This window comes from Panicum hallii, chromosome 2 (assembly GCF_002211085.1).
Source record: "Panicum hallii strain FIL2 chromosome 2, PHallii_v3.1, whole genome shotgun sequence".
NCBI classification, from domain to species: domain Eukaryota; kingdom Viridiplantae; phylum Streptophyta; class Magnoliopsida; order Poales; family Poaceae; genus Panicum; species Panicum hallii.
This window is the reverse complement of record NC_038043.1, coordinates 8,415,176-8,433,477: the sequence shown is the minus strand read 5'-3', so window position 1 is coordinate 8,433,477 and position 18,302 is coordinate 8,415,176. Positions and strand designations below refer to the sequence as shown.

The 18,302-nt window shown below is 43.3% G+C and overlaps 1 protein-coding gene across 1 annotated transcript; it reads right to left on the bottom strand.

Annotated features, from left to right (window-relative positions):
- Positions 1-12,055: 12,055 nt before the first annotated feature.
- LOC112879755 (zinc finger protein JAGGED-like) lies at positions 12,056-12,448 on the bottom strand. Its single transcript, XM_025944135.1, has one exon. The coding sequence runs from the start codon at positions 12,365-12,367 to the stop codon at positions 12,056-12,058; it is 312 nt and encodes a 103-aa protein (XP_025799920.1). The 5' UTR covers positions 12,368-12,448.
- Positions 12,449-18,302: the final 5,854 nt, after the last annotated feature.

The following is an 18,302-nucleotide window of genomic DNA, read 5'->3' as shown; positions in this document are numbered from 1 at the left end:
CGGAACAGACCAAAAACTGTTGCAGGACTTCGTGACATGATGCACGACTGGTCTGAGCAAGAGGAAAAGATGCGGGAGCGGTTCCCGAGGCGCAATGACAACAACCTAAGGTTACAAATGACAATCGTACCGACAAGAGCCAGCGGGACTACTCGGGTCCATCCCGAAAGCGCAAGCCACACGACCTCGTCGCTACTGTGGATCGTCCTTCGGGAGGCAGGAAGACAACGACGTAGGAGGAGTTCAAAAATCTCCTGCAGAAGAAATGCCCATGGCATCCAGGTGCCAATCCTGCGGCAATTGATTGCTACCACCTCCGGAGGACATTCAGCAATCCCGGTAGCAGCAAGAAGAACAAGCCAGCGGATAAAGAACCCGAAGAGGACGACCAAGGGGACAAATCGCACAACGCAAAGTTCCAAGATGCCTCCAAAACCATCAACGTCATCTTCGGAGGTGATGAAGAGATTAGTTCCAGGAGGGAACAGAAACTGCTTCTCCGAGAGATCATGTCCGTCGACCCAGCGGTACCACGACCACTCCGGTGGTCGGAGGTCCCCATCTCGTTTTCACGAGATGATCAGTGGACCAGCTTCTCGAAGCCCGGCAAATTCCCCCTGGTCCTGGACCCGGTGGTGGCAGAAGTCAAGCTCACCAGAGTACTCATCGACGGTGGAAGTGGTCTCAACATCATCTTCGCCAGCACTTTGAGAAAGATGGGCTTGGACATAACAGACATGCTCGTCCCAAGCAAATCTCCCTTCTTTGGCATTGTCCCAGGCAATGCAGCGCATCCACTTGGCACATTGGTCCTTCCAGTCACCTTCAGCATGAGGGAGAACTACCGCATCGAGTTAATCAAATTTGAAGTTGCTAACTTCGAATCTTCATATCATGCCATACTAGGCAGACCGGCACTGGCCAAATTCATGGCAGTGCCGTATTATGTTTATTTACTTCTCAAGATGCCAGGACGAAGTGGGGTACTTACTCTCCGAGGCGACTTGAAGAAGTCGTATGACTGCAACCAGAAGGCCATCCAGTACGCTTCAACTACGCGTGTGCCAGATGCTTCAGGAGAAGTATTCGCGGCCGCGCAACAACTCTCAGAAGCCGGGCTGGAAATACCTACGAGGAAGGCCAGCATGTTGAGCATCCAGTCGACCGGCGACTTGGCCCTCAAGATGATCCAGCTCTAGGAGGGCGACTCATCTAAGACCGCTGTCATCGGTGCAGGCTTAGATGAGAAATAGGAAATCACGCTCGTCAGTTTCCTTCGGGCTAACCGAGACATATTCGCATGGAAACCAGCGGATATGCCACGGGTGCCCAGGGAACTATTCGAGCATATTCTAAATGTACACGCACAGGCTGTGCCCAAAAAGCAACGCCTTCGCAGGTTTGCTCAAGACAAACGAGAGGCAATCAAAAGAGAAATAGCTAAACTCCTCACGGCTGGCTTCATTAAAGAAGTAATCCATCCAGAGTGGGTAGCTAATCCCGTTCTTGTAAAGAAAAAGAACAATGAATGGAGAATGTGCGTTGACAACACCGATCTCAATAAGCATTGCCCAAAGGATCACTTCGGGTTACCGCGCATTGATCAAGTTGTTGACTCGACGGTGGGTTGTGTACTCCTCTGCTTCCTTGACTGCTATTCGGGGTACCACCAGATCGCGCTCAAGGAAGAAGATCAAATAAAGACCACGTTTATCACCCCGTTCGGGATATATGCCTACAAAACTATATCTTTCGGGTTGAAAAACGCAGGAGCAACCTATCAATGCGCAATCCAGATGTGCTTCACTGATCAGCTGCATCAGAATGTTGAGGCCTACGTGGATGACGTGGTCATCAAGACCAGGAATCCTGACGACCTGATTGCAGACTTGGAAGAGACGTTCAGCAGCTTACGCAAGTTTCGGTGGAAGCTCAACACAACAAAGTGTGTTTTCAAAGTACCATCACGGCCATCACTGACATGGAGGCTCCACCAACAATCAAAGATGTGCAGAAGCTAACAGGATGTATGGCAGCCCTGAACAGGTTCATCTCCCGACTCGGGGAGAGAGGACTACCCTTCGTCAAACTCCTAAAACGCCAAGCCAAGTTCTAGTGGATGGAGGAGGCCAAGCGTGCCCTGTAGGATCTGAAACAACACCTACAGTCACCTCCGATCCTTACAGCACCACTGCAGGGAGAAGATTTACTACTCTATATTGCGGCAACAACTTATGTCGTTAGCAGTTCCACTGTAGTGGAGCGCAGCGAGGAGGGCTATGCGTTTGGAGTGCAGAGGCCCATGTACTTCGTCAGCGAGGTACTTTCCAAATCTAAGGAACGATACCCGGCAGTTCAGAAACTTCCATATGCAATACTGATCATATGAAGAAAGCTGCGCCATTACTTCGACGAGTACAAGATCACTGTGATTATGGATTTTCGATTGGCGGATATTCTACACAATCAGGATGCCACGGGATGTATATCAAAGTGGGCAGTGGAACTGGGGGCTCTGTCTATTGACTTCAAGCCACGCACTGCAATCAAGTCTCAAGCTCTAGTCAATTTTATGGCCAAGTGGAGAGAGAACCAAATTCCATCACCAGCCGACAAGCCAGAGCACTGGACCATGTATTTCGATGGATCTCTTAAGCTCGATGACGGAGATGCTGGAGTCCTATTTATCTCTCCAATAGGTGAACAACTGAAGTATATCCTCCAGATCCTTTGGGAGGTATCAATAATGAAGCCGAGTATGAAGCCTTGCTTCACAGGCTACGTTTGGCGATATCACTAGGCATCAAGCGACTACTTGTATACGGCGATTCACTTCTAGTCGTTTAGCAAGTCAACAAAGAGTGGGACTGCAACAAGGAGACAATGGACGCCTATGTACAAGAAGTGCGCAAGCTGGAAAATAAATTTTCCGGACTGGAGGTTCATCATGTGATACGGGAACACAATATTGGCGCAAATATACTATCCAAGCTAGGATCCACTCGTGCACATGTTCTAGCGGGAGTTTTCATCTAGGAGTTGAAGCAGCCATCCATCAAGTCCTGACCTTAGATAACCACTGATACTAGCCTTCAAAAGCTCAATCAGGAGGTTATGATGCTCGGAGAGGACTGGAGAGAAACTTATATCGACTTCATCCGGGACCAAAGACTATCAGCGGGGATGGACGCAAGAAGCGCAGCGGTAGCTCGTGACATGCGCAGAAGCAAATGTTTTGTCCTAGTCGACAATAAACTCTACCGGCGTAGCACCCGATCAGGTGTACTCTTGAAATGCGTCACGGGAGAAGACGGCTACGACATACTGCGGGTGATGCATGAGGGCGTATGCGGCAACCACGCAGCTTCAAGAACACTAGTGGGGAAAGCATACAGAGCTGGTTTCTGGTGGCCCATCGCAGTGTCCGATGCTGAGGACCTGGTGCGGAGATGCCAAAACTGCCAATTCTTTGGCAAGCAATCCCACGTCCCAGCCCATAATCTTATCACCATACCGCCATCATGGCCGTTTCCCTGTTGGAGCCTTGATATGATTGGGCCATTCACAATGGCGCCAGGTGGTTTCACCCACGTATTGGTAGCAATCGACAAGTTTACCAAGTGGATCGAGTATAAGCCGATAACCAAGCTCACACCAGACAGAGGCGTTGATTTCATATCCGACATCCTGTATCGCTTTGGCTTCCCGAACACCATCATCACGGACCTGGGATCAAATTTCAGGGCAAACCAGTTGTGGGAGTTTTGTGAAAGTGCATGCATCGAAGTCAAATACATCTCCGTTGCACATCCAAGGGCCAATGGTCAAGTTGAGAGGATGAACGGCATGATAATCGAGAGCCTCAAGAAAAGACTCTATGATGAAAACAGCAAGAAAGGTGGAAAGTGGATACACGAGTTGCCACATGTCGTCTGGGGGCTCAGGACTCAGCCGTCCAAAGCCACAGGACAAACACCGTTCTTTCTTGTCTACGGCTCCGAAACAATCTTACCGGCTGACATCATGTGGAAATCCCCAAGGGTTGAAATGTACACTGAAGGCGAGGCGGATGAAGCAAGGCAGCTAGAGCTTGACTCTGTCGAAGAGGCTCGCTACACTGCTCTTGTTCAGTCAGCATGATACCTACAGGGGATCCGACGATATCATGACCGCAACGTCAGAGAACGGTTGTTCAGTATAGGCGATCTGGTCCTACGCTGCATCCAAGATGAGTCAGGGTTACACAAGCTCAATTTGAGGTGGGAAGGACCGTTCATCTTCAAGCAGATTACAAGACCGGGGTCTTATCGACTACAATACCCCGAGGGCCAAGACGTCCCAAATTCCTGAAACGTACAGCACCTATGCAAGTTTTACCCATAAGAAGACATGCAGTGATAGCTGTCCTTCAAGCTCCAAGGCAGTTTTCTTCCGATTCAATTTGGAGGCTATGTGCCACAGAATCCGGAATGTAAATTTTCTATCAAAATACGTAGGCTATAGCCACGTTAATATTTTATATAAATTGACTTCTTGCCATGAGCATGATAGTTGTTGCGATGATGATCGCGTTTTTCCAAGCAGGCTAGATCCGCTCGATCGGACTCAATCTAACTTGTTTGACGGGCTCACATGAGGAGCTATATCGACTACTCCCAGAGTCACTGCACTTAGTATCGACTACTCGCCATGAGCATGATAGTCGTTGCAATGATGATCGTGTTTTTCCTAACAGGTCAGATCAGCTTGATCGGATTTTATCTAACTTGTTGGACGGGCTCACATGAGGAGCTATATCGACTACTCTCAGGGTTGTTGCACCCGGGGTAGTGTCTACTACTTAGCCTATGAACATGGATGGCAATCCAGAAATCATAAGGCAATAATAAGTATAGACATCATTGACAGATATATTACAAGGAGAAGAGTACTTGTCTTACAATATCTCAATCCTGTATTACACTCTCTACTATTTTTTCAGCTACAGGCCGGGCTTCTAGGAGGTACTCAACCGTACCCTGTGCGAGTACCTCTAGTCGAACCTTAGGCCAAAAGGACTTCACAAGACCTAAGGCGTGGCTAACACATGTGGTGTGGGCTTCGGCGATGAAGCTGAGGACTTTCTGCGGAGCCCTAAGGAGTCGCTCCAGCAGGGATCGCCTGTCTGCTTCGCCGCCTTCCTACGGATCCACCATATCAACAAGCTGTTGGGCGGCCACCCTTAGGTCCTCCAGCTCCTTCTGGCGCTGTTCCTTCTCTTCGCCCAGTGTCTTGATCTGCTAAAGGTAGTCAACGAACTGTTGTTCAGTATCAGCGATCACCTTCTGCAGCTTCTTGACGTCATCTGTACGGTGATACAACATATTATTCACATCAGTAAGCAACTCTTCTTTATATGTTAAGAGTTTCCTAAGCTCTGCGGTGAAGACTGTTTTCAGAACTCAAGACAAACTACTAAGAGAAAGTACTCGAGCGAGGAAAGGACTTGTCTTGGTGCGCCTTTTTCTGCTCCTTAAGCTGTTCTTGGAGCTCAGAGTTGGACTTCTCAAGATTGTGGAGATCGTTCTTGAGAAGCCATGTTTCTCGTGTCTGCTCCTGCTACAGCTTGTCGAGCTCTCTCTAAAGATATATGTTCTTTTGGTGTTCTTCTGATATGCGTTGATCCTTCTCTTGGAGTTCCCGGAGGCCACTCTCGACTGCTTTCAGCTTCTCGGGTTTTTCTTGAGAGCGTTTGGCCACATTCTGCATAAGGGGGAAGACTGAGAAGACAAGCAACTCAACAAAGCATAATGGCAGAAGAGCAGTCATGCCTTACTAGGGTAAATTTGTACATCTCCTTGGAGATCTTCTGGAAATATCGCATGTTGTCGATCGTCAGGAGAGGATCATCCAATAGATCTTTGGTGATGATATTCTTGTATCCTCTCCTAGACACCAGCATATCTCCAGGGTTGCCAGAGATACCCATAGCCTCTTCAGTTGATGGCTGTGGGGCACCTGCAAGTCGAAAATGCATTCAGTACACAAAGTCTGCGATCTAAGCAATTAGCCACGGGGGGTCAGACACTTACTTGTGTCATCTGCAGGAGTGGCATTAGTGGCCTCGATTTGTTCATCACCACTAGCGCTGGCTTCGAGTTGCTGGGGCTTGGGAGGTGGTGGGTCGGGCAGCGTCGCGTCTTCCTCGGGGGCTGGCGGCTCGGGGGTTGGAGTAGCCGAGATAGGCTCTGGCTCATTCAACCCCAAAGCAGACGCAGTCCTAACGAAGCAGAATCAAATATATCATCAGACAAGTCGAAAAGAACAGAAGATACATTATGTACAAGGAGCTGCACTTACAAAGACGATTTCTTCATGCCGGATTTCTTCAGTCTAAGTGTCCGTGGTTTACAACCATGGTACTCGTTGCCGACGGCGGGGTTACACCAGCCGAAGGCGCGGGATGTCCCGGCGAGATACCCGCCACGGCAACGGTTATAACCCCTGCTGATGTAGTCGACGGGTCCGTCCCAACAGTTTCTCCGGAACCACCTGCTGGAACATCATCCCCAGCAAATTCGGCCCCGACCACCTTTTGGTGCTTGGGGTCAGGAGGAGAAGCAGAAGGACTGCAAAACAGACAAAGTAAGCATTCAACAACTGTAAGACTTGACAATTCTACCGTCTCCATACCTGGTGGGTTCAACTACAAACGCTTTGCATTTGCGTACTACCCGGCGACCCCGAGGGACCAATGGCAAGGCTTCTACCAACTCCACGGATGATCCGAGGGAGTTGTTCTTGTTCGCCTTCCCTTTGGTTACCCTCTCCGCCAGGGGGCTCCCGCTCTCGGTCGTCTTGCCGCTGGGCAGAGCATCAGATGCTTGAGCCTTTTTCTTTTCAGCCATGGCGCTAGGAAGAAGGTGGTCCGGACGGGGGATGTCGGATTGTGGTGGATAACTCCGGTACAACGCTGTGTGTCCCTGCAGGGGATTCTCAGTACGCGGTTACAGAACAACAGAAATTATTCCAAGTAGTCAAAAACTTACCAGCTCTGGAGGATTTTGTGCAGAGAACAGCTCTGGGATGTAGGGAACCGTGTTGACATCCAGCAGCACTCGCTTGATCCGGATGAGCGCGGCATCGTCGGTCAATTCCTCTGTGCACATCCGAGATGGGTCTTCAACACCCATGTACTCGAAGCCTAGCGTATGGCGCTGTTGGATTGGCTGGAAGCGGCGTTTGAAGAATGAAAACATTACGGATGCGCCGGTCACTCCTATTTCTTTATGGGCTGCTATGATGGCTAGCAACTCATCGACTTGATCCATATCCCCTTTGGAGAGTTCGGTGTTCCACTCCGGCCTCAGGACAGGGGGCTTACCCGATCTTTTAGGGAGTTGGGGGATATGGTTTTCGATGTAGAACCAATGGCTTTTCCATCCAGGAATATTGGAAGGGAATTTGTAGGAAAGGCATCTGTAGCCGGCTTGTTGCCTAAGCTGGATGCCGGCGCCCCCTACAATGGATGGATTTTTGGAGGTGGGTTGCGGCTTTACCCGGAAAAGATAGCGGAAAAGATCCCAATGGGGTTCAATTCTAAGGAAAGCTTCGCAAAAGTGGATGAAAATAGCAATGTGGCAGATTGAGTTCGGGTTGAGGTGATGGAGCTCAAGTCCGTAGAAATAAAGAAGGACACGGAAGAAAGAGCAAGTGGGGAGAGCCAAACCCCGTTCAGAGAAATGGTAGAATGAGATGATTTCATCTACATTCTCCATGGGAAGAAGTTGGCGAAAAGAAGGGCGCCAATTAACGAGATTTTTTCCTTGAAGTAAACCCTCAGAAACAAGATTCAGGAGGTCGGTATTAGAGCACTTACTGTAAGTCCACTCCACAGAAGGCAGCTGCGACTCCTTCCCCTTCCCATCCTTCTCGTTGGATCTTTTGGGCGCCATTCTAGATCTGTTTGCCACTAGTTGCTCGGGGGCTGCAGAGAAGGGGCGGAGAGATTCGGCTAGTTTGGAGCTTATCAAAGGGGGTGAAGGCGGAGCACGGATCTGATTGGGGATTCAGAAATTTCTTGGCGGATTGAAGATTGGAAGCATAGATTTTCAATTTAGGTTACCGCGGGGTTAAATAACCAGCGATTGAAGTTGAAGAGTCGTCACAGGGAATATTTGGAAGATGAGGGGTCATTTGGTGGATTTTTAGATAAATTATTAGATTAACCATTTTTTCAGGGTTAATTGTCCCGAAAAAAAGGGTTTTTCGAATTTCAAATCTAACTTCCATCATCTGTACCATGACACTAATTATTTTCCAAGGGAATATTTTTTCACTGCATGCCACGACTATTGGATCCTTTTTGCAAACATGAGAGATTTGGATTCAAGGCTTGGGGGCTGCGGGATACGTGGCATCGACTACTTATTTTTCGAATATATTCGAAAAGTAAGGAAGATTCAAGACTAATGTGACCTTCAGCCTGATTCTTCGATTCAACCTAAGGCTTGGGGGCTACTCCATATGGAGTGCGATTTTTTATCGCACACCATACCAAAGAAGTAATTCGGGGCATGAGCACCTCATAGCTTTGATGCAGCCAAGGAAGTACTCAAAGAAGAACTTCAAGATGGAGCTTCAAAAGAAGCCGAAGACTACTTCGGAAGTACTCAAAAAGCCTGCAGTACTCAGCTACGAAGAGCTCGGGGGCTTATCAGACCTAGGACTACGGAACTGCGTATATAACATAGTTCATACAGGAATAAGTGATAGGACATGTCTTATAGCTTATCTACATTGTACTCTACTCGCATGCGAAGTAGGACTAGCCGATACAGAAGGAAGCTACTCGAGTTGTACTCGAGTACGGTTCCTAGGCTAGTGTCGGACTAGGATTCATGTAACCCTGTCCTCCCGGATATATAAGGGTGGGCAGGGACCCCCTCAAAACACAACATCAACACCCAAGGCAATACAAACCACCAAATAGGACGTAGGGTATTACGCATAACGCGGCCCGAACCTGTCTAAACCTTGTGTTGCTTGCACCTTCGAGTTCCTGATCTCGGCGTCACCCTACCTAAAACTTACCACTTCGGGTATACCCCTCGGTGGGCAGACGGTAAAACACCGACAGGTATTTCAGTGGTTAGGGACTTGCTTAGCTTGGTCAGAAATAAGAGATTGTTATGTCATTTTTTGCTACTATTTTGTGCTGTCAGAAAGTGGAGGGATTGCAAAGGTATTGTAAGATATTTTAAATATACTATAATTTTTTTACCAGTATACCTAATTATTTGGAAGATCTTATAGTTATAATTTCAAATTTTATATTGAATTGTACCGTATTGTATCTTAGAGTTTTACCTAGGCATACCTAGATTCAAATCCTGGGTCCGCCACTGCTTCCAAGATCATCCACCAAACTTTCGCGAGGCCTAAAATCTCATGCAGCAATATGAGAGATCATATACCAAATCGAGAGCACAAATATCAATGTTACATTGTGATTATTATATTTGTCTGCTCATGGTCTTTCTTGAAATAGTTTTCCATGGTCCATGCTCCCGGTTCAAAATGTAGGTCATATTAGTTTTATTCTAAGTCAAACTTATTTGATATTAAAAAAACACCAACATCTATAGCATCAAATCAATTTCGTTTAGACCATCATGTAGTATGTCTCATTACTTGTTAGTGTATCTACAATCCTAGTATGTCTCATTACTTGTTAGTGTATCTACAATCCTAGGCAAAATTAGAAAAGTTTGGTTTAGGACAAAATGAAAAATGGCATACATTATTTTGGAAAACAAGGCATAGAACTTATAAATTTTTTGTTTAGCTTTTTCCCATACATTTTGTAGTAGAGAGTAATAAAAAGGACAAATGTCAAGCAATAGGCACGAGACTGACAGGTCTTCTTCGTGTGATGATGGTGTAACAAATAGGGTCTTGTTTAGAGGGTTCTTTCTATAATCTGAGTTTGGACTATAGTGCAGGAAGTCCCACCGCTGGATCAAACTGAAATTGTGGCATAACAAGACCTTGAGTACCATTTTTGGATCAACTTGGGTGTAAAACAATTGTGGGTTTGCACTCTTTGGAGTCCTAGTGTAGTGTTCACCATCTTATTAATGTTGCGAACTTGAGGTGTTGAGCTATGTAACAAATTAGTTGAGATGCTATATAGTAAACGCATTGGTCAAGCCAAATATGTTTTATTTATAATTAGCTCAAATATGGTTACTTTCAGTTCATATAATTACTTGCTAGCTGAATCACTTGTCGAGGCCTTATTCATTTCAAAGTAAAAATGCACCACCAATCATCAAACTTGACTCGAGGTGTCATCCATTTCGCTAAAGTTATAAAATGCATATTCAGATTCTTATGCTAAATCAAAATTTACATTATTTGTTCCAATACAAACTTATATACAAAACGTATACACACAAAAAAGATCATAATAAATTTACTTGTACAATATGTTCAAATAAAAAAGATCTATATGCAAACTTGCATGAGAATGAAACTCATATGACAAAATTTGTAAAAAGAATCAGAAAACAAAAAAGGGAATTTTGGAGAAAACATTGAGAAAAAAGTTTTGGCATAAAGTTTTGAAATAAATTTTTGGAGAAAATTTATAAGAGTTTAATATAAAAAATTAAAAAATTGGACCCACATGTAAGCTCCACATCAACAAAATTACTTCTGCTTTAACTAAAAAAATAATGATCTGGACGTCACGTGATACGATTAAATTAGGAAGTTTAAGGATATAAATATGAATTTTGGAAGTTTGGGAACCTAAATAGCATTACGAGCCAATCGGTGGTGCATTTTACTCTTCATTTTTATATCTGACTAATGCCAGTCAGTAGCACTTCTCTGTTCAATTGATTTGCCAATTTCTTCCTCTTACATCTCTGCAAGCTCCTGGGGTAATAGGGTATGGTCTCTGCAGGTATTATTAGTTATTAATGTTTTCCATTTCGTTTCAGAGAGCAAATTCATAAGGTGAGAAAAATAATAATCCAATAATCAACTTAGGTTCTATCAGAAAATACAAACCTCTAGGCACCCGAAGATCTCACCATATGAACAACCACGTATACTGAAAATTTGAAACGTAACTACAATTCAAGTATTTTTCAAGTCCACGTGAATCAATGTTGTCAGACAAATGCAAATCTCAAATTATATGCAGAAGTTCTCATGAGACGTAAAAAAAAAAGACATCAATCTAAAAAGGATCTCCCCTTACTATTATTAGTAAATCAATAATCTGAATGTAGATAGGGAAAGAGATTCATGATATATGTATGATATAAGATAAAGAGTTCTCTAAGATAAATTACATTTCTTTCATAAGATAGCTAAAGGAGGAGACGGATTACTTAGCGAGTTTATATTGATAGCTACAATAACTCCAGAAGTAGATATTGCACAGACAACGCTTGCTTTTTATAACATAGACATATTATTTCTATTTTAACCAAGGAGATTTTATTGTAATAGTTTTTCATACTATTCTTTGGAGGAAAGTCAAGAAAAATAATCTAAAATAAAGTTTCGATGCAGCTGGGATGGATGAACATATACACATTAATTTGAATAGCTTGTTGTTATCTTGGCGCTACAATGGGCTATCTAATCCAAATATCATGCCAGTAATACTGTTAATACAGCAAAGCATCAGAAAACATCTCTTAATTGAAGTTCTTAACAAGGGTACGTAAGTAATTGAGGTCCAAATAGTAGTAGAACAGATGAAGAGAACCTATAAAAATTTCTTCCTTATTGTGCTCATTCCCCACACTTATATATACATCATCAGCTACCAAACAAGCTAGCTAGGACCTCCAAGAAATTATTTGATCCTGCTCCAGCAATCACTTCTTCCTCAATCAAGTTCCGGTAGCCGACAATCAAGAACCGAACTACCAAATATAATGAGAAATCGAGCAGCAAAACAAGTAGCTCCGTACCTATATATCAATCTCAGCACATAGCAGCTGATTCCGGCTCTACTACTTCTCAGCAAGTGTAATTTGGGGGTTCTCTGCTATTAGTTATACGGATAGCCCCCAAGCCTGAGCTCCAGATCGACATCCTCCTTCCTCCCCAGGGAAAGGCCCAGGTGCACGTCGCCGCCGCCGTAGGTCCGGGAGCCACCGGCGTCGTCCTGCTGCGGCGGCGCGGCCCCGGGCTTGCCGCCGCGGTCCTTGCGGTGGATGTTCATGTGGCCGCCGAGCGCCTGCGCGTTGGTGAACCCCCTCTTGCAGAAGGAGCACTCGTAGTAGGCCCCCGCCGGCGCGCGCCGCGTGCCGCCCTCGCCGGACGCCTCCGGTGAGCCGGCCTTGTTGAAGCCACCTTCCATGGAGAAAATTGAGAAGCTAAGGATCAGGAAGCACTTGCTTTGGAGTACGGATCGGACCGTGTCAAAGGTAGCTGGCTGGTGTGGTGTTGTGCCTGCAGGTGAGTGAGCGAAGGCCGGCCGGCCGGCCGGAAGTTCTTAGGGTTTTGGAGAGAGGAGACTAGTGTCGTCGGAGACTCCGAACGGAGCAATGGCAGGTGCCTTATATAGTGACAGGTGCAGCTGCAAGTTGCTGAGTTTTATTTGTGGAGTAATCGACACGGCTTTGACGTCTAGTTCTGGCGTTTGGATGGCGACAAGGGCGAGAAAACTACTCAGCCGGCCGCGGCCGGCCTGGCCTAGCTTGCTTTGCTTGCTTGCCAGTGCAACGCCTCCGATCCTCGCCTTGCCGACTGCAGTGCGAACGGTTCTTGTTCTCGGGTTTGGCGTGGCATGGTATAGCTAGCTGTACCTAGAAGGCCAAGGTATATACATGTGTGTGCGTGTGCCGGTGCGTGGTGAACTGCGATGTATAATTAGTGATGCAAATTGGTATCTAGTAGTATTTTATGGTGGGTTAACTAAATAATTACGATCCTAATTTATTTATCCTCCTAAATTAATTATTCACAATATTATCCTGATTTATTTTATCAAGTATTTGGATCGATCCAATGACCTAATATAAATATAACTTGCATCCCTACGTACAGTATAGAAAATCTAAGATATATGTCTACACAGTTACATACCGCTGGTTTATTTTGCATGCGATTGCTAGGTCTGTTTTCTTATTTTTCTTATATATAAGATTTGAATTTGAATATTGTTTGAAGAAACGATCAGTTCACATGGTGTCAATAAGGAATCATTTATTTACAAAAAAATGACTTCTTCAGAAGCATATATATAGTTTACAAATCAAATTGATGGGCCATATATATCATGCATACTGCAGTAGTGTGTGTATGTCTATATATAATATATATAATATAGGATGAGTTTTTTCTACACTCGCGTGTAGCTACTCTCATCATCAATATACTATCGTGCGTATGTCCATATACTTATTTATCACTTTGAGTACGTTCATATACTTCAAAGGGATATGTACGAAAAATTTCAAAAGCATCCCTATTTTTTAAATATATCATGATTATATACTAGTATTAGGATATAAAAATGAGTATGTCCATAATACTTCATGTATGGTCATATACTTAAAATATACCATCACAGATGGTCTAGTATGATCACATACATCTCGTACATACCTTTTGTTGGGTAAAATATACCCTACATCGTGAGATACACGTGTAGGAGTAGCTGCAAGTGCGTGTAGAATGGATTTTTCATATAATATATATATATTATATATATATATGTATAACTGGATTAGAACTTGTAAGACAGTGCGTACAACGAGAAGTCGTTGGAAACTTGGATCCATATATTGCTATTTGCTTTTGGATCCGCCGTTTCTGTTCCGATGTTAGTTTTGGACTTTCTGTTGCTTTCACCCGGATGCTCCTGCTGATGCAGCCGGCGGTCCCTATATGCATGTGACTCTCTCGATCTATATATCTCAATTTCAGATATTTTTCCAATCCAACATGTGATATATATATATATAGACACAATTATGAGAGGACAGTCATTTGCTCGTGTGCACATGATAAACTATATGTCAAGAATTACCGATTTGTTGTCGAAACTAAGATCGATGATGCCGATTGCAGGCCCAGTTTTGATTTGGACGGCATTAATTCTTAATTTCTTATATGCATTCTTATATGCCGATTGCATGCCTTCAGAGTTCAGAGAGATCTGAAAACACTCTTTCTGAAAAGACATTTCTCTTCTTAATCCTGTACTACTGAATTAACTTTATTTTCACTAGGTAAACTATGTGGATGACCTATATATATATACACACACACACACTTATTTTGCCCTTTCCGTTACTCAACAAAGTATTCAAGTCGCATCAGGTGAGAGTTTCTTACTATGGGTTTTCCTTTGATTGATCCCTGCTGGGGCCTGGGGACTAATTAAGAATACTTAAAGAGTAAAATGCATCAGAGGTCCACCAACTTATAAGGGTGTGTCATTTAGGTCCACGAACTCAAAAATACATTTTTAGGTTCATTAACTTGTAATTTGTGTCATTTAGGTCTATAAAGTTTGAAAACATAGGTCCATAAACTCTGAAAGTGCATTTTTTTATCCATAAACTTGTAATTTGTGTCACTTAAGTCCATAAACTCCGAAAGTACATTGAACTTCATCCATGAGCAGCCGTGTGGCTACAGACGCGCCCACAAAGGTCGCCCTGATATCACGGTCCATGAATATCTTTCAACCCCTCTCCGAGAACCACTCTGCGTTGACCCAAGTCTAACATCGTCATAAGATTTTCCGCAACAACGCCTGGCGCCACCATATCCGGCTACCCACGCCACGGAGGATATAATAACCCCTACCACAGTACACATGTTGTTGAGTCCTTCTGTGACCTCCTCCACCTTTCCCAAGCCATCACCCCACCTCTCCACCCATATTACGAGGTTATATCTAGACCTAAGCTCGAGAAGACACCAATGGCAGTATGTAAGTCCTCTTTGAATTCTAATACATGTCAATAACCTCTAAGATAAGTCTTTCATCCCTCCTCTCTTCTCTCCCTATGCACTTGATTCAAAATCGGAGCTTAAATTTGACCCTTCTGACGAAACTCCAGCAGCGTGCAGGCACCGTGTAGATTCACGTTAGTGCTATATCAGTTCATGAAGGCTCGGTAGAGGGGTATGGACCTATGTGACACAAATTATAAGTTTATGGACCTAGCAATGAACTTTCAGAGTGTGTGGACCTAAGTGACATAAGTTTGAAGTTTATGAATCTAGAAATATAATTTCGAAGTTGATGGATGTAAGTGACACCTTCCTTATAAGATGGACCTCTGGTGCATTTTACTCATACTTAAAATATTATTTGTTATGAACTGATGTCCCCTTACCCAGAAGCGCAGAAGATTTTTCCAGGAATTACCTTTCATGCATTGATTCAGTCAAATTGTCATAATTAATACTTAGTTTGTCTGATCCTTTTGTCTCAAATGCCTTTCGTGAACACGCCTTGTCTACATATGAACACACCAATGTTCTTGATTCTTATGAGTCAGTCGAACATACCATTCCCTAGCCTTCCTTCAATTCTATTGTAAGAAAATGAAGTCTTCAAAAAACATTAACTACCATGCATGCAGCACTTGTTATTCATGTGCCTTAATTTCACTCCAACTTTTAACGACATAACTAGATATATGTCAAATATCAATGATGAATTATTTATTTTTCTCAAATAAAATAATAGATATGGATGGCATATGTTTGGTAATGAGTTACTCTCTCCATCCAAAAAACTGTTTTTTAAAAAAAATCAGACGCATTACTGATCGTGAGAAATGATCTTATTATCCCTAATTAATTATGATATTTGTAATTGAAAATCGTGTTAATCATTTGGTTCTCTAGGTCCTCGAAAAATCCATATGTATTGGAACTAGCAAAGTAGTATTTATTAAGTATTTGATTGGCTCGACGCGTTTCTCTATATAATTCTTTCTTGGTATTTGGCATTACTTTAATTAGATGAATCTCACTATAATTTAAAAGAATTCTCTTTGTGGGATAAAATTTAAATGCTAATAAAAGAATATTTATTTTGGGACAGAGGGAGTACTCAGTTTAATCGAAATTCAGTTTTTTTGTTTAAGAACACTGGTATATCGAGTTTTAACTACTGGCTCGTATTACATCGCTAACTAGCACTATCAGAATCTGTGAAGTTTCCTAGTATCAAGAACACTCGGGACCATCAGTAAAACACTCGGGACAAACTTTCCCGTATGTAGACACCCAGCGAACCGCACTCGGCGGCGTCAAGTCAGGGAATTTTATGGTTCCCGACGGCCAATATGAAACTTTCCGAGTGCTTTGTGTTCCTCTTAGTGTAAAGTGGAACACTTGGCAAGTTTTCTGAGTGTTTTAGTGAAACACTCAGGAAAATATTGGATACTAGGGAACTTCACGGATTCTGGTAGTGTAGTATGAACATGCATGAAATGCATCGACTTTTCGCAATGAGCCAATAAGCAACTAACTAACCAAAAATATATGCTATTTACTTCTCATGATACTCAGAATTACTTGGTAAAACCATATCGAAGAGACCAAGACCGACCAGGGCCATGATTCTTCCCCAGGATACAAATAACTGAACCTCCCCCCCCCCCCCCCCCCCCCCCGGCTCTATATGGAAGACTTGGCCAGCAGGACTGACCATATAGCCGGACAAAAGAATCTATCATACTACGGCACGGTCTAGTCACCCTCACCAAGCTAGTCTGGAGATCCAAGGCTTCAAACATACAGAGGAGAACGAAGATATAGAAATAGGGCGGACGGCAGCGATTGTTTTTGTGCGGAGTGGTTGGGTAATGAGTTGGACATAAGTGGCAAGACAGCACTCGCTTTCCACCTGTTCACATCTCCGCCGATCTGGAGGTTAGCTGCTGACCTCTTCAACACCAACTTAGCTCATCGTAGAGTTCTTGTTGCATGTAGCAAGAAAAAAAACATATTTTTATGGTACTATTTGTACAACATTTTCCAGTAGGAATTATATTGCTAACTTAAGATAACATTAAACTAAAACTAGGGCCCGGTCTCCTATTTTGCGTTGGAAAAAAAATCACGTCACCCGGCTTGTTGGACTAGTTAATTTTTGAGGGATGCATACATGGGCACGTCATATTGTCAAGTTTCTACCCTTTTTATATATGTAACTTGGACATTCGTCTTGCTAAGGATGTATTCGGTAGAATTCACCCTTTTTTTCCTTTACTCAGAAACCATGGGGAGCTAGAGTTCCCCATATTGCACCACAAGTCATTTTTATTGGATTTTATAGAGTTTTTTTTATCTCTTTTGTCGAAAACTTAAGCAGATTTTAAATGGGCAGTGCATGTGTATTCTTTTATGCTGAAAAACTTATGTTGAATTCACGTTGTAAACTCATTCTTATTTCACATTAGATCGATCAAAGTAGAGACCTGGCTGTATATAACCCTAGATAGGAGAAGAAATATCGAAAAACAAAAGAGAAGTAAGAATACAAGGATGGCAAGAGTTATGTAACAAAGAGACTCTTAAGTATATTGGACACTAGCTTGTTGACTCAGTTATAAAATGCCTTTGAAGGCATCTTCTCTCCCCTCTCTCAAATAAACTTGCTCTAAGGCAAATACACACCTTCCATCTGAAAACGTTAATCTACATAATATCCCTCTTCTTCCCCAACAATACCTGGCCTTGCCAACAGTCCACATAAGTGGATTTTCTAACATAACAATAAACAACACAACTAGGCGAACGTTACTAGAGCTCACTTCATTTTCTAATTTTACCCCTAGAGCATCTCTAAAACAGTGCACATACATATGTATGGATCTGTGTCACTGCATCAGTGTCAATGCACTCATGGAATGTGGCCAGCGACGAGAATGTGGATTAGAATGACTAACTAGTTGTTTGGTTTAAATCTAACTAGTTGTCTTGGTTTAAATCTAACTAGTTGTCACTGCATCAGTGTCAATGCACTCATGCAAGTTGAGATTGATCAAGCTGGCAGTCGTTTGGTTGTAGCCACAAATAGTGGTAAGATTTTTTTTTTTACAACTCAACCCACATGTCAATAATTAAAAAATATATGGCAAGATACTCCTAGGTTAATAAGGTGTGACAAACAATTCAATAAACTGATTAATCAAGTTTAGCAATAAACCATGACCTTAGGGTATTTTGGTTGTTAACTAGTGTGGCCATGTATTCTTGACTAACCTAGTCTTGCCACACTTTTGTGGCAAGAAAGAAGATCAACTAACCTTAGGTAAAGT